Source organism: Vanessa cardui, chromosome 20 (assembly GCF_905220365.1).
Source record: "Vanessa cardui chromosome 20, ilVanCard2.1, whole genome shotgun sequence".
Classification (NCBI taxonomy): Eukaryota; Metazoa; Arthropoda; class Insecta; order Lepidoptera; family Nymphalidae; genus Vanessa; species Vanessa cardui.
In genome coordinates, this window is record NC_061142.1 from 7,293,088 (window position 1) to 7,309,762 (window position 16,675).

The window sequence follows — 16,675 nt, forward strand, 5'->3', positions numbered from 1 at the left end:
GGTAAAATTACTCCAGTTACGTAAATATGACGTTTTCATTGAAATAAAACTAGTTATAACGGATTTGAATCGCGTATATTAATTATTTTTGACATCCCGACGTTTGTCTACCCGTGACCACGAACGCTGTAAAGTGCTCGAAACATCGGGATGTCAAAAATAATTAATACACGCGATTCAATTCCATTATAACTAGTTTTATTTCAATGTGTAATAATCGCGAAAATTTAAGACAACATTATATGACGTTTTCCTTATTAATTCAAGTTTCAACCATAAAATAAAATTCATTTTCATCAACAATATATTTTATTAATTAAAATATTAAATGCTTAAAAAGCGTACATAATATTGGCATTCGTTTAACAAGGTAATCTATACATATTTTTCGTTTAAAACACTTTTACACGTTTGCTTCAACAGTTTAGTTTTGTAGTATGTCACGTGTCAAATCATTAATACACAAATACTGTCCTATAAGCTCTTATTTAACTTGTTATTAGGTGGTCAAAGATAATAATCATTTTATACCAGTTTAAATCAATCGATAGTAGCTTTACGTATACTCGACGTTATATCGTCATGTTTTTTTAATGGCTTAAATAAAAGCTTATTTGCAAAAGGTTTCCATGTTAAATATTTTATTTATAAAAAGTGTACAATTTGATTATCTATATCTATATTTATACATCACGGGCATTTATTTTGAATGAACCTCTTGCATCCTGGACAACACGTGACATTTTTATAGTAAACGTAATCAATGTTAAATCTGTATTCAGTGTTGATTTGTAAACATTCAATATTCAGCGATGTCGCGTTAACCCACAGGGCCTCGGCTGGAAACTTATCAACACCGCAAGCAACCGTTGAACCCAACTTTTGACAGATTCCTTTCCAAGGAACCATTGTATCTATTATACAAGGATTTTTCTTGCAAACAGGTATAACTGTATCCGTGGGCAATACTAAATATTCACTATAGGCACATGGTCCTCTTTGGTATGCTGGCCAACACGCATCTGAGTTTGGATGATATAAATTACCTGAAAACAGGAAGTATTTATAGAAACAAATATAACATATATTCAAACACAAGATATTATTTCTAAACGCATTATTGTTCATATGCAAAATAGCTTTTTATACTAAGGTCACATGTTTTCTTAAGTGTAGGAGAAAAGCTGGCAAAAAGCAAAAAAGGCTACACCTAATAATTTTTAAATTATATTATTTTTTAAACTTTATTATATTCCATATTATATTATCTGTTACTACTATATGTGCAACAACATCTCGGAGTGCCAACTTTCTTAAGTCACTTAAAAATAAATTATTAGTTCAAATTAATAGCCTCGGTAGTGGAGTGGTTAGATATTTCTCTAGGTTCAAACCCCAGGTCAGATCAATAAAAGGTTATTGGAAAATTCCAGCAACAGCCTTTACTCTAAAAGTTGCAATTGTGGGCACTCCTGTACCTCGGAAATGACATTAAGCCGCTGGTCCAGCGCCTGAACTCTTACCGGTTGGGTCGGATTTGCCATCCCGTCGGAATATGAGCTCGAGGGCATAATCAAAGCAAATGGGAGAGTGTAGATTCTACCGCAAAATACCGGCAAAAAGGCAGTTACGGATTTTCAAAATTTATAAAAACAAAGCCATGTTAGTTAAATACCACTATATATGTTATCCTGCCTGGAGCGTAATTCGCTCCATATCTGATTGAAGAAGTTTTGAGGCATAAAATCAAGAAAGAAATTTTCGAAGAACAATCACAGTACGTCAAAGGGCAGAGGCTGTTGGAACCGATGAATTTATGGATTGAGTCTGCAGCTTAGCAGACGTAACGTAGCTGTCTAAGCAGGTGGAGCTTATAAAGTTGCGGTACCCAACTAGATGCGAAAGTTAAAGAAGCATTGTGAGAGGTCTATGTTAAGCAGTGGATGGCTGACGAAATTTTTTTACATTCACAAAATACAACGTACAAAACTAAATACATTTAATCATAAAACTAATAAAACATTTACCTGGTCGACAGTCACAGATCCAATCGTCTTTTTGGTCGCCAGGGTAAAATAATTCATTTTCAGGACACATAGACGGGATGAAAACTGGCACACGATTCTGAAAACACACAACAGAAATTTAATTCGAAAAAAGATCGTTGACTCTTTTGAATAGATAGTAAGTAAATTACATCATTATCATCATAATGTGACACAATTGCTTTAAATTATTGCAATCAAACGATACAAAAATTTTAAACTAATAATACTAGTTACATTTAAAAAATATATAGTATTTATTGTGTGATTTAGCAATAATAACAAAAAAGTAACAAATAATAAGAAATAAAATTTTAACATGAAAACTTTGGCTCATAAGGATATAAAAAAAAACACTTCAAATATGAGTGATACTGTTGTGTAGATTATTATGAGCTTGCTTACTAATATTAATGGGACTAAATAGAAATAGAACCAAAAGCCCTATAGGCCTGTTAATGAAATATCTTATATCATAAGATATGCATGTTAAAATTATGATTATATGTTTTCGTATCATTTTCCATTGATGCTAAATATTCAATTAAACTCTTGGTTGAGCAATTCATACTCTTACAAGATTCTATCCATTCATTATAATTTGCTAGCTTCTAAATTTTTACCAATTGAAAATTTTGGTTTTACTAGCGAATTCCTGGCCCTTTTTTATTGCTGTAATATAAAAAAGAGATTTAAAGTGCGTTAGATACCGTTCATTCATTATAGTATGAAAACCGAGCGTATAATCTTTTTATACTTACGATGTTTTCCTACCTCTTACTCACGAATTATAGCGTACTTTTTAATCCACTGGCTTCTGCCTGAAAGAGCGTTTTTATTACTAATCGGAGGTCTAAGATCGCGCAACAATCTTAACCTAGCTAGCTACTGGTAAGTTTACGTGTTTAATCTAGGTCATTTGATTATTCATTCGTTATTAACCTATGTTTTCTTGTGACCTTTTTTAGGCGTGATTAATTAATCTCTCTTAGTAAGCTTTTTATTTTTGCACAAGTTATTTTATACGATATCAAGTTTACTCCAACCGTGCACTCCCGCTCTTACTTAGTTGCTTAAGTATTCATATATCATTTTGTTTTATAGAATTCTACTTATAAATTGTCTTTTGTTTTTATTTATTTGGAATTTCAAAAAGGTCCAATCTAAAAAAGTAGCGCTGTCACTTAAAGGCAAGGCAAAGATAGTGCAGTCTTTAAAAATGATGAATCTGACAATAAATTGCCCGTTATTTATGAAGTAGGAACTCTTACGATATCAGAATCTCACTCAAGCATGCAGGTGAATTTCAAGAATCAATTCTTGAATTTCACCTGCGCGCTTGAGTATGAAGATATACCTAATCTCTCACCAAGTCTCATGAAAAAATCTCAAAATTAAACTCTAGAGGATACAGTTTCCACTTGATTTATACAGAAAAGAACATGCGGCCAGACCCCTTTTATGGGAAATTGAATTTTAAATAAAAACTTCGTGGTCATAGCTCAGGATGATAAGCAAGATTTGAATTTAGAAATTAAATTCGACAACGGCGAATTCAAGAAGAAAAACTGTCAGATAACTCTGAGGTTCAGCTGTTGACTCTTTTGTGTGTGTACCATTTGATAGAATATTTACATGAAAAAGAGTACAAGTACACGTACTTAAGTGTGAGAGAGTAAGAGTAAAGTACGATTTGGTTTTCGTGTACAATGCCGTCGAAACGAGTCTTAATTGATTCATCATTAGATCAGTATATCGCGTCGTTAAAATGCAGCACTGAGGCACAAAGTAATTAAATACAGATAAGGATAGAAATAAAATACATCACCTGCCAATGCATGGGTAAATCAAAAATATGCAATGGTATTCATACCAAGACTTTTCATTTTTTTTGAAGAAAAATGTCAAAGAATCAAAAAGACGTGGTAAATAAGGATGATGTTTTGCGATTGTTAAAAAATGCTCCAATGCGAGTCGAGATGGCCCAGTGGTTAGAACGCGTGCATCTTAACCGATGATTGCGGGTTCAAATCCAGGCAGCACCGCTGAGTCATGTGCTTAATTTGTCTTTATAATTCATCTCGTGCTCAGCGGTGAAGGAAAACATCGTGAGGAAACCTGCATGTGACAAATTTCCTTTAGCCCAGCCTTTAGCCCAGCAGTGGGAATTTACAGGCTGTTGTTGTTGTTGCTCCAATGCACTCAAAATGGGAAGTTACATTCTTCCACTTATACATATTTATTATTTTTTATTCACGTCAAATGTTATTTATTTGGCTTTCTTGTCTATGGAATAGACTATATTTATGAGGTTTATATATTTACCCATGGTTGAAATAAAATTTTATAATGTTAAAATAAGAAAAAATATATAAATATATCTTCAATCCCTAATTTCTACGAAGTATAAAGCGACAGTGATTCTTCTTGAAATAAAATTAAATGTAATATATAAATATGAATTATGATAGCCTTATAACTGGTTCATTGTCAAATGCTCAGTCGAGGTCTGAAAGATTTCTTCAATACCTATTTTACGAACTTTAAACGGACATTTTACATTTAACTTCTTGATTTTTTTAAAAACTCATTTATTTATACATCGATATGATTTAATTATTTATTTATATATAAATATGATATTTGATGCAATGGGATCATTTTAAGTAACTAAGTAATAACTTTAGAGCTGAGATGGCCCAGTGGTTAACGCGTGCATCTTAACCGATGATTGCGGGCTCAAATCCAGGCAAGCACCACTATATATATGTGCTTAATTTGTATTTATAATTTATCTCATGTTCGGCGGTGAAGGAAAACATCGTGAGTAAACCTGCATGTGTCTAATTTCATCGAAATTCTGCCACATGTGCATTCCACCAACCCTCATTGGAACTCGTGGTGGAATATGTTCCAAGCCCTCTCCTTCATGGAAGAGGAGGCCTTATCCCAGCAGTGGGAAATTTACATACATTTACATGCTGTTACATTACTTTAAGTAATAACTTTAAGTTTTACTAAATAACAAACGTGTCCACAGCACGGTTTTTTAAAAATCTCGATTAATTCTCCTCTCAATATCACACAGAATGTTAGAGATGCAGGAAAGTCCGCGTTTGTAAGGTTCTGGTTTTGTTTTAAAAATTACAACAAATTCAAATATTTTATCACGTCTAATGTAATGTGGATTCAAATTAAAAAATACCAAGAATAATCTCATACTTAAAAGTACAAAACAATTATACAGAAATCTTATGATAACCTCGATAGCAAAATATAAATCAGTAAACAATTATGAGACTTATAGATATACTTAAAGTGATAACCTTCTGACACTTCTCGTCACCCTTTTTGTACACTACACTCGTATATTGCACTTTTTGCCGTCATATGACTTAATATAAAAACACACACGCACACACACTAACAAACATATTCAATCGACCTTTACGTCTGGCTTTTTTGTTTGTGGTTTTCTACAAATCGCGTCACAAAATTTATTTGAACTTGATAACATTTTTAGTGACGTCAATTTAGGCTTGTAGCTGATTTTAAGGATACATACTCATTTATTATTTCTTTTTATTAATTCATTTTCGTGTGTACGTCGCAATGTTACTTTTCGAATAAGGAAAATAAAACATATAAACTCGTTGATTTAATATTATTTATCCGTCCTATTTCCAAGAAAACTAAATTAATTAGAAAAATGATTAAGTTTCGTTTTTCTTACTACCGGACTTAGATTTAAATAATAACATTAAACGTTATAACAAAAAATAGGCTACGAAGTAATTACATATATAATTGAGATAAATATTGGAATTTTAACTTAATATAAAAGTACTGTCCCTTTATTAATCCTTTATGGAATTTCTTACATTACTGTTTTAAAAACTAGTGAGTATTATTTTTAATAAACATATTTTATCTACCTGCTTATTTGCTAATAAAGGATTTTCTTCGACTTCAGGAAATCCTATGGCATCTTTATTACTATTTTTGGCAATCACCACAATCCCAAAGTACGTCATCAACACAATAACACTTCGAATTGTACACATTTTGATATTAATAACTTAGGTACAATACTTTTTAATTTAAAAATACGATTAATAAAACATTTTCATCTAATCATAAACACAAGACGAGCGCTTGTATGAACAGGTTAAGAGCGACTATAAAATCATCATACGTAATCAAGTTTAGCATTTGTTGAACTTGTCGTAGGTAACTATTTAATTAATTAAAACAGTCGATATTCTTTTTTTAATAAAGGATTTCGTTTGTTTGAAGCTTCTTTTGGTTACGCACCCATAACATTGAAAACTTTTACAAAAAGTTTATTAATAAAACAATATGTATAATAATAAATAATTGTAACTGAAATCATTTTAAGAATAACATAGACCGATAAAAAAATTGTGTTAAAAATACGTTCAACTCTACGCGGAGATTTTTAAGAGCAAATTATAATTTGATGAAATAGCCGGTATTTAAAACCCGTTCTCTTTAGTTATTAAATTTGATAGTCCAACAAATACATATCATGTCAAATTTATGATAAACGAGATCTCGCCCGTGGCTTCGCTTGCGTTTCAGGGCTTTGGTTGTCATGGCTTTAGGGCTTTGGTTGCCATGTGCTAGGCAAATAAAGTAGCCTATGTCCTTCCTTAGAGTTCAAATTCTTACCAAAATAAATTGCTTAATACCAAATTTCATCAAATTCGGTTCAGCGGTTTGTATATAAAGGCAAATAGATTTTGCATTTATATGTAACTAGTCAACGTCGAATATGTTTTGTATTGTATTGTTTTTTTAATATTTATAAAAAAGCTTAGTCCATTTATCTCAAATATCGGCATATATTTAGAGTATTTTATTTCGTTATGCAATTTATTGTACTGTTATGCTCAGTTATTTTTTATCTTTTCATTTTTAAATGTATTCCTGTGGCACTTTTCGAAAGGTATATGTAGGGGGAGACTACATACTACAGGAATAAAATATTAAAAAATCTGGAATAGTGAAGTTTATTTATTTGGGTTTAATTAGGTTAGGTTAGGTTAGTTTATTTCATTTGTAGTTAACTACAAATGAAATACGTACTACGAACAATTTATGTAAGTACTAAATATTTTTTTTTCAAAATGAGGGACCTTAATTAGCGGTCTTAGCAGTTGCTTTCTTTGTCTTTTTGATTTTTTAAATCATTTGCATTTTAACCAAAGCAGTCTAAGACACTTCATAATTTTCGATAAATGGCTCGCTTGTGACTCTGTTTGTTGACGATTTTTTTCAACTTTCTTTTTTACTTTCACCTCCAAAATCTCTTGAAGCTTCCGAGGCTCTTGGGGTGTATCTGCAATATCTATTAAACAAATATTATTATTTACATGAGCATTTCGGTTACAGTCCGTTGCAGAAAATATAATCTTGACATTTAGATTCAAAAGCAGAATACTAGTGCATTAAAATCCCAGATTTAACTATATCTAAAAGTGAAAAATGAATGTCACCATTACAGTTTAATAGTCTTTTATTCTTCCACTGGAGTTGGGCTTACCCTAGAGACTTCGAAGTATGAGTCTCTTGGCTTTATGCAAGCCCGTCTCGGTACCAGTACTCAGTATTGTTGTGCTCCAGTTTAAAAACCGAGTAAGCCGAGCCAGTGTAACTTCACTTAAACTAGAATTTCATAAAATACTTTCACAAAATCCTACCGATCGCTGCAATTTGTGCATGTTATCATGTGCTGGTTATCTATTGCATAGCTCGTTACAGCTGTCATGGTGAATGATCTAAGACAAGGAGCACAGGCTTCGTTAAATAGTGTTGAAATATATAAGTTTCGCTTTGCTGAGCCAGGACAATGCTTTCAGATATGGCACTAATCATGGGACATTCATTAACTCGCTATATAGAGACTGTAAATAGTGAAAAAAAAACAAAAACCATAATTTCTATAACAAAAAAAAACTTTTTTTTAAATTAACATGGTTATATTTTTATTTAAGCTCAGTCTCGTAAACAAGACTTTCGTAGATAATGTCGAAATATCGAGCTCCACCGAACAAAAATAAAAGACATGGTAAATATCCCGATATGAATAACTTTAAAAAAAGACTTATTTTAAGCTGTCCGGTTTATACATTAAAAGTTTATATAAAAAAAAAACTTTTTGTGTGTATAATAAAATTAAAACTCACATAAAAACACTTATATAATTTGTTTCATTAAGTGACATAGCAAGATCGATTAACCATTATTATATAAAATTAATTAAGACAATATTTAAACTACATATATAACAACAAAATTTTGAATACTTGGTTGTAGCATTTATATAGGGCACTTAAAACTTCTTCGATTTACCTAAATAGCGATACAGATTTTTGACACAAAATTACAGTCGAATTTTAAATTTTGAATTAAAATATTGTAATTTTTACCTTTTTTATAGTAAAATTTTAAAATGTATCGAATTTCTTCTTTAGATTAGATTTTATTAATTAGATCTCATTTTAACAACAACAAAAACAAATGAAAATCACACAAATTCCTAATTTGAATTTGGAAGTGCCTTCTTTAAAATTAAAACTTTTTAATAATACCAAATCCAGCCAGATACAAATGGTATAGCCAAAGAGATTTTATTACAAGTTCATACATACTATATGCGAAAAGACTTTTTCCCCAACCTAATACTTACCGTTATGGAATTATGCTTGTGACAATGAACGCTTAGCTTTGACGTGTACTTTTAATCTAAATAAAATAATATATAATAATCTTAATAGTAGAATTCAGTTCGATGTAAAAAGAAAATGAACTTCAGAGGTAAACCCCTAGGGGTAGATGATGTGAAAGTATCCCTAGAGTATAAAATCATGAATCGATTTAAAAATCATATATGAGCAATGATGTTGAAATAAACAGATATGTTATTAACGCGCAAAAAGTGAAGACTAGAAAACGTCCTAATTGGGACGTTTGCCTTTAGTTGTTTGACGTAGTAATACGTTATAATACATCATAATTACGTAGTAATACGTTTTGCGTAATTAAAACATCTAGTTATCCCTTTTACTTATTGTTTTTATCAAGCTATCCTTTTTACTTTTAACGAAATGTAAAAATAAACTAAAATAAACGGTCCCCGGCGCGGCACACTTTTTTCTGTTGTTTAGTATGGATATAACATATCTGTTTATTAGAATATCATTGTATATGAGTAATATATATAGCCTTTCTTATAGAAAACTTAATATTATAATATGAGTATTATGTCGGTATTATAATTTTAAATCTAAAATAAAACAAATAGAACTGGATAAATCAGTTATCCAAACTGATAGATCCAGTTCAATAACCTGAATTTTTGAGAAATTCTATTAAGCGGAATGCGTACCTACTCCATAAAAATTGGCGATTAAAAAGATAAAACCATTTGCCGATGTTGATAAAGCTTATAATATAATATTTAATATATTATATATAATATAATATTTCAGGTTATTTCATCATCCTCCTTACAGAGGATGCTCCTGCCCTTTTCCCAATTTTATTTGGGGTCGGTGCAGCATGTCTTCTCCTTCCATACTTCTCTGTCAGACGTCATCTCGCAAGTAACATTCTTTCTAACCATATCGTCTTTCACACAGTCCATCCATCGTTTTCTTGGTCGTCCTCTACCTCTATATCCATCCACATTCATGCTCAAGGCTTTCCTCACAATATGTCCCTCATTCCTCCGCAATACATGTCCATACCATGATAGCCGCCTTCCAGATAACTTCTCGGCTATCGGTGTCACTTTCAAACTTCCTCTTATGTACTCATTCATTCTTTATTTGACAGTGTAATTACTAATTTTATCATAATTTAAATTATCGCATAGGTTTACTCCTGTCGGCCAACAGCATAATATCAGTAAATATTTTGTGAGAAAATATGTACGGTTTAGGATCCGAGAGAGGATTTAAAGTAATTCAAATAGGAAAAAAAAAAACATATAAGTTTTTTTGGTGCAAAAGGTATAATACGATCATTGAGTTCACTACTCAATGAAATGCTTATCTTTTAGCTACCTATTTATTTATTAAAATTAAATAAAACAAAACTTACTTTTTTCTTTCGAATGTAATTTTTATACTTATTTTATGCAGAGCATTTTAATATAGCATTATATTTTTCATTATATTAATTATTTGTATCACCATTACTTTTCTTGTCAAAAATTTTTGTTGCAATTTCTATATTAAATAAAAAAAGATTTATTTTAAGACCTGCTCTATTAAATCTTTGCCAACAAAGAAAAAAACATAGCTTACGTCAACTTGTCATTTTAAAAGTGATGACTTTTGTGAAGTGAAAACTCAACGCACAGATGAGAGATATGTGCAGTGAAAACTTTGCAAAAAAACAATGTGAAATTATTAGATTTTTTCTTAAAATAATGAAAACGACTATATAATAAGCTTGCATTAACACCGGCGAGATGTTTACCAAGAAATCACATCAGGATGTTAAGAAATCTACAGTTAAAATACAGGATTCGAAAAAGGATTCGACAACTAGACTAAAACATTTAAAAATTGTTCTAGGCAAGTAAATTTGACTTTAAGCTTAGAGTAATTCGTCACATTCATCAATTGTAAACAATTGTGAACTAAAGAACTGTTGGAACTAAGTAAAATCAAAGCTATATCGCGTACAACATGCTAATTAGTCGAGACTAACTGTAATTGATGTTTCTCGATGTATTTGTACTTATCTTTAAATAAGTACAATTTCTTAATGTGTTTGTTACGGGATTTGTGTTTTACTGATGGAATATATGTCTATTATTCTAAATGTTCTCAATTAATTTCACATAAACAGTTATCTTTATCACAATGTTTTCTTAATAGTACTTGACGTTTGTATATGTGCTTATATTAATTGTTTATTACTTTTACAGAACATTTCGATTCAGATGAAGCCAAAAATTATTTCGAGAATAATTTTAGCCACGTTTATTTTATTTTATATGACAACTTCATACTTGCTGAGAATAACCTCAGACAAAGGGGTATGTATTATTTCTGTATTTAAAGTGTATATGCACTGTCAAAAGTGAAAAGCATTAATTGAAACCTATTTACCACGTTTAGCAAACCCTCCTACTAGATTTGTGAATTATTAGTACTTAAAGAATTAGTAATTATTTTCTTGTTTAAAAAAAACATATTAAATATATGCTATTAGAATATATGTCTGCCTCTAGTATGTGTAGTTAGTTAAAAAAAGGAAGTTTTTAGACAACAAATCTTTTAGACAACCTTTTATTATATTTTATTGTTTGTGAAAGAATGATATAGTTTAGAATTCCCGCTCAGATAGATTTATTCTCTCTAGACTGTTAAATTAAGTGTATATATGTGAACAACTGACATGTATGTTATTATTGTCAAGTATATTATAATATAATATACAATTATGTAAAACAATATTGTAAATTTTGTATGAAACTATTAATTTTATATACTACATATTAGTTAGCACATTGACTTATTTTTCTTTTTCTTTTTCTACCATACAGAACTTCCGTTTCACCTAGGTGAGTTATGGGTGTTGCAATATCATGTAAAAAGCAGCATTTAGAGTCACTAGTTTGGGTTACGGTTCCTTGTTAAAAATAGTAGAATTCATCCATTTAGTCTAATAAGCCATTATTTTTAAGTATAAGAGATATTGGGATCCATCATGTGTAAAATGCCTAAATTAAAATATATAAATAGTTAATTATTATTCATTTAATATATAGAGATTTGCACTATTAAGCAAAAAATGTAAGCGTAACATCTTCAATCAGGATACTAATTAGCCATAAAACTGTGGCTCAAAAACTGATCAGTTTTTCTTGATAAAATCACCGTTCAGATTTGTTGGTAATTGACACTTAATTTAATCCGGTAACATGATTTTTGAATTTCTTAAAGAGCTTGTATAATAAAGAATATTATTTGAATTTAAACGCTATGATGAATTGTAGTATTGCATTCTTTATACTTCTCTACTTTTACATTTCTTTTCAATAATTTTACTGCTTTATAAAGCCATGTATAAAATAGCTGCTTTCATTTTTTATATGGAAATATTAGAGACATGCTTCATATTCTATTGCTGTCATGAAAATTTAATGTACAATTGCTTTTTCTATTTTACCATTACATGAGTGTTCTCTTAAATATAACAAGATTATCAATATTTTAATGTATTCAATAAATTAAAATGGTTTGCAATACATATATATATATATATACATTCATTGTACCATCTTCTTAAATTAAAAAACAAAAGTTGTCCCTCATTGTATTTGGTGGATCCCAATAAACGAAAATAACTTCATCAACAAAAAAAATATTTTTAAATTCGTTAGTTGTATGTTCATAGGACTTAGCACAGTTCACTTATCTCGCACAATCACAGCTTATCTGGTGCTTCTAATCTACATCTCGTGCTCAAAGTAGACTATAAACATAGAATTTATATAATTGATTTATTCGTCCACATTACATTATCATTCACCAAATTCAATCAGAGTATATTAAGATGTTTGTCATCATACCTTTCCACTGTTTCTCATTCATAAATCTCACAATATGCGTACAATTTACACAATACATATTTACTTAGGTATTCTGTATTGCATGTACTGGGTATAGTATAAGTTCATTTTGCATCGGTAAACACCTAAAAATTTCATAAAAATCTATTGACACAATCACTATTCGCTTTAGATACTTATCCTCTAACCAATATCATGTATGTGAGAATTTATGTCAAGAAATCTAATTTACATTTATATTTTAGTTCACAAAGCTGGCAGGGAGGAGTTGGAAGGTGCCTTGTCACTATTGGAGAAAGTACTATGTCTGTTACCAGAACTCATTGGGAAAAGATGGCAACTGCATTCTTTGACAAGAATATTTTCAAAATTATTACACAGTGGGAATTCCCAAAAGCTAAGAGCAGAGGCTATAAGGTATTCATTGTTTTACAAAATGCGTACTACCTTCCCATTTGAATTAATTAAATATATCTTTTTATTTCAGGTACTTTTTGTTATGGTACCAAGCCCTCGGTGATAATGCACCTCCTGAAGTTAATCGAATTTTTGCATCTCTTGTCCCGGGATTGCCGGATTCTTGTTTACCACCCATTGGTTCGCCATTTAAAACAAAATCCCAGGATACAAATGTATCCAATGATATAGGTGAATTCAAAATGGAGGATATTATGCAACATCCAAATTTTAATGCCACTTTAGACACAACAAAAAAAGTTGTCGTGGAACAAACACCTGTGGGCATAATGGGCAAGCTAGCTAATGTCTCTGCGTCTATTTTCCATGACACGAATGCTCTCAACCCGGTCCAAAGTGTTGACATTCAACCTTTACTACCAGCAAGTGCCAATGAAAGATTAGTTGATAATGAAACAAAGTATTTCTTCGAAATACTTCTTGACGGAATGGCAACGTCAGTGACAAAGATACAATGGAAAGACAGATCACATGCAAAATCGATGAGAAGTTTTGCATTTCTCTTGGAGAAATTTAAAATATACTATCTGCCAATAATATGCCCCCAATTTAATCATAAAAATTCGCTATACAAACCCAATCTAGGTGCGTATTTGACATTATTAAATAATGCTGGCTATTAAGAATGCTAGTTATTCATAATAAAAATGTATTCCAGAGCTCCCAGTACAGCACAATATACTGGAAGATGATTATGTCTTATGTCGGGTGACGCTGATCAAATGGGTAGCAAGCTACGCCCATTTCATGAAGAAGACTGGTGGCAGTGAAGGCGGCCAACCTTCGTCTATGACTAGCACTGGCTCCCAACTTCCACACTCGGGAACGCCAACACCGGCAACCTCACTCCACCACGAAGAAGAGACATCCTTTACGGTTGGGCATCCATCGGACTCCAGTAGAGCATCCTCTCATGATTCGGCATCAATTACACCACATCAAAGCTTAGAATCAGGTAAACTTTATGGACCTCATTTTTGTTATACTATTTTATTCTCAAAGATTAATAGAACCATATTTGGATTGCGAAAATAACTACTATATCTGACTGTTGCACTTCGTCGGCCAAACCGCTAAAAGGATCTTGATGAAATTTCTTATGAATCAAATTTGAACACCAAGATACCTTTGGATTCCATTTTTGTTTAACAACTGATAACCAATCCCAGAAACACGAGCGAAGACAGGGGTGAAAATTATTTAGAGTATACTACTTAACTAATTAAATTCTAATATTTTTTTTTTATAAATAAACAGCAGGGTCAGGAAACTACGAAGAGCTGAGCTCAGAGCAAGTGGTGCGTGACGTGCTCTGCTGCTGGTCGCGCGAACACGTCGATTTCACCATAGAAGTGTTACGACAGGCTTTCCTGCTACCGTTCTCTCACGCCGCCGCTATACGCCGCGTCATTGCGCTTTACAAGGACTGGATACAGATGAATGTAAGTAGAAACAACGGACTTCAAAAGTTTGATAGACGAGTTGCATTAATTCCTAATTAGTGGTTATCATAGTAACTAGACTTGATAATAGGCTATTTGACTGGTTTTTAAAATCCATTTTACATTATTTAGTAGAAGGTAGAACTCAGTAAAAGTAGATTTTTTTTATTTCTAGTACATATTTGCCGAAAAATATTATATTAAAAATTCCATATTTAAATAACGCGCGAAAACGCTACTTGGACAATATGGCGCTGCAATAGGGTCGGTGACGTCACATTCCTGTATTTTAATCTGTGGTACATGTAGTAGTAGGCTTACAAGAAAGTGACTTCATCATAAGCCCGGCCAATCAGGAGCGTTTTGTGTCACGTGACAAACGTTTAAAAAAATGCATTTTACTTTATGGATCTTTGAATAAATTAAGTATTATTTTCAACTTACGCTCGTAAATAATCATTTTTAAACTCATAATATACACTGATTACAATAATACACAATGTATTTTTCGCATTGTCAAAGAGCCTATTGTTTGGTAGTATTGCTTATGAATCGAGCACGAAAGAGCCTGGGGAACTCCTTTGGACTTAACATATCAACAAAACACATCCCCAAGAATATCTGAAGTTTTGGTTGTAAAAGTCTTTCGTTCGATGATGGTTCGCAACTGTCCCGGCAGGTGGCGGAAATCCCGCCGTTCCTGATGGAGAGCATATACGAGCACGCGCTGGGCCACGCCAGCGAGCCGCTGGCGCCGCCGCGGCGCCTGCGCAACGACTCCTACCTCGGCGCCATCGGACGAGACAATATCATGGTGCGGGCGGGCGTGCAGGTGTTGCCTAATAACAATCATATGCTTACGTCCGGACCCCCCCCCCTGTAACTAACACCCATAGATGTCCCCCTAATGAGTAAAGCTTAGAGAGTAAACCAATCGATACGGCTTGGAATGTATTCAAGACACTGCTGCACGACTCTGCTGCATGCGCATGTGGCAGATTATCATTCAACACATAGGTTTTCTCGTGATGTTTTTCTAAGGCACTTATACAAAGGAGTTGTAGTATATTTACATCTATTACCTATTTTATATACTGTGCCAATAAAAAATGTAATCTATAAAAAAAAACTATTTAAATACTTATGTAATTTATATTATGTGTGAAATTGTTTAAATAATTTCTGTTATCAATATTTGTCGCTAATTCGATTTTTAAATAGTACAGAATTTTTTCCCTTTGAATCTACGTCACAAAAGTGTATATATGAAATTTTATAAAAAATATAAATGTAATATAGCGTATGGAGAAAGGCTACTGTGTCTACAGCATGCTTATAGGTCTCAATATTTAGATCTGGAAAAGTATTACTACGAATATACTTTGAACTATCGAGTAGTCGTATATAGTATAGTAGAGTAGTGTAGTATTATAAATACAATTTTACATACTGTTGTTATACATAGTCGAGTCGAGATGGCCCAGTAGTTAGAACGCGTGCATCTTAACTGATGATTGCGGGTTCGAACCCAGGCAAGCACCGCTGTTTCATGTGCTTAATTTGTCTTTATAATAATTCATCTCGTGCTCAGCGGTGAAGGAAAACATCGTGAGGAAACCTGCATGTGACAGATTTCATAGAAATTCCGCCACATGTGTATTCCAAACCTTCTCAAAGGGAGAGGAGGCGATTAGCCCAGCAGTGGGAATTTACAGGTTGTTGTTGTTGTTGTTGGTATATATAGTATCCGTATAACACGATCGGTGAAGTGAGTCGTGGTGTGTCCGTGTCCGCAGAACGTGCTGCAGGTGTTCATGACGCAGGCTGCCAACGTGTTCGTGGCGAGCGCCAGCCCGGTGGCGCCGCCGGGCGCGCTGGGCCCGCCGCAGCTGCTGGACGAGCAGACGGACACCTGCAAGCGCGTGCTCAACATCTACCGCTACATGGTCATGCACGTCGCCATGGACGCCGGCTCCTGGTAACGCCATGCTTTGTATCATAAGTTTTTTAATTTATTAAATGTCGTTTTATAAGATTTTATTCTTTTTACTAAGTGACACGGTTAATAAAACAAAATTGAGTTTCTCTGACAATTTTTT

At 32.4% G+C, this 16,675-nt stretch overlaps 2 protein-coding genes across 4 annotated transcripts in view; one reads left to right on the forward strand and one right to left on the reverse strand.

The window, feature by feature from the left end:
• Positions 1 to 290: 290 nt before the first annotated feature.
• LOC124538634 lies at positions 291 to 6,251 on the reverse strand. Its single transcript, XM_047115754.1, has 3 exons — positions 5,981 to 6,251; positions 2,028 to 2,124; positions 291 to 1,046 (listed from the first exon to the last, which is right to left on the reverse strand). Exons 1-3 carry the CDS (start codon positions 6,107 to 6,109, stop codon positions 691 to 693), a joined length of 582 nt encoding a protein of 193 aa, XP_046971710.1. The 5' UTR covers positions 6,110 to 6,251; the 3' UTR covers positions 291 to 690.
• A 4,156-nt stretch (positions 6,252 to 10,407) lies between these two features.
• The window catches only part of LOC124538638 (probable Rho GTPase-activating protein CG5521), a 28,826-nt gene continuing 22,558 nt past the window's right edge, over positions 10,408 to 16,675 (forward strand). Inside the window, exons 1-9 of one of the 3 annotated variants that reach the window (XM_047115760.1) lie at positions 10,408 to 10,651; positions 11,008 to 11,118; positions 11,629 to 11,646; positions 12,903 to 13,074; positions 13,145 to 13,719; positions 13,793 to 14,089; positions 14,392 to 14,576; positions 15,256 to 15,408; positions 16,373 to 16,554. In XM_047115760.1, coding sequence (XP_046971716.1) covers positions 10,546 to 10,651; positions 11,008 to 11,118; positions 11,629 to 11,646; positions 12,903 to 13,074; positions 13,145 to 13,719; positions 13,793 to 14,089; positions 14,392 to 14,576; positions 15,256 to 15,408; positions 16,373 to 16,554 — 1,799 coding nt within the window. In that variant the 5' untranslated portion in view covers positions 10,408 to 10,545. The remainder of the gene's footprint in view (positions 10,652 to 11,007; positions 11,119 to 11,628; positions 11,647 to 12,902; positions 13,075 to 13,144; positions 13,720 to 13,792; positions 14,090 to 14,391; positions 14,577 to 15,255; positions 15,409 to 16,372; positions 16,555 to 16,675) is intronic. The other 2 variants (XM_047115761.1, XM_047115762.1) reach the window with 2 other exon arrangements.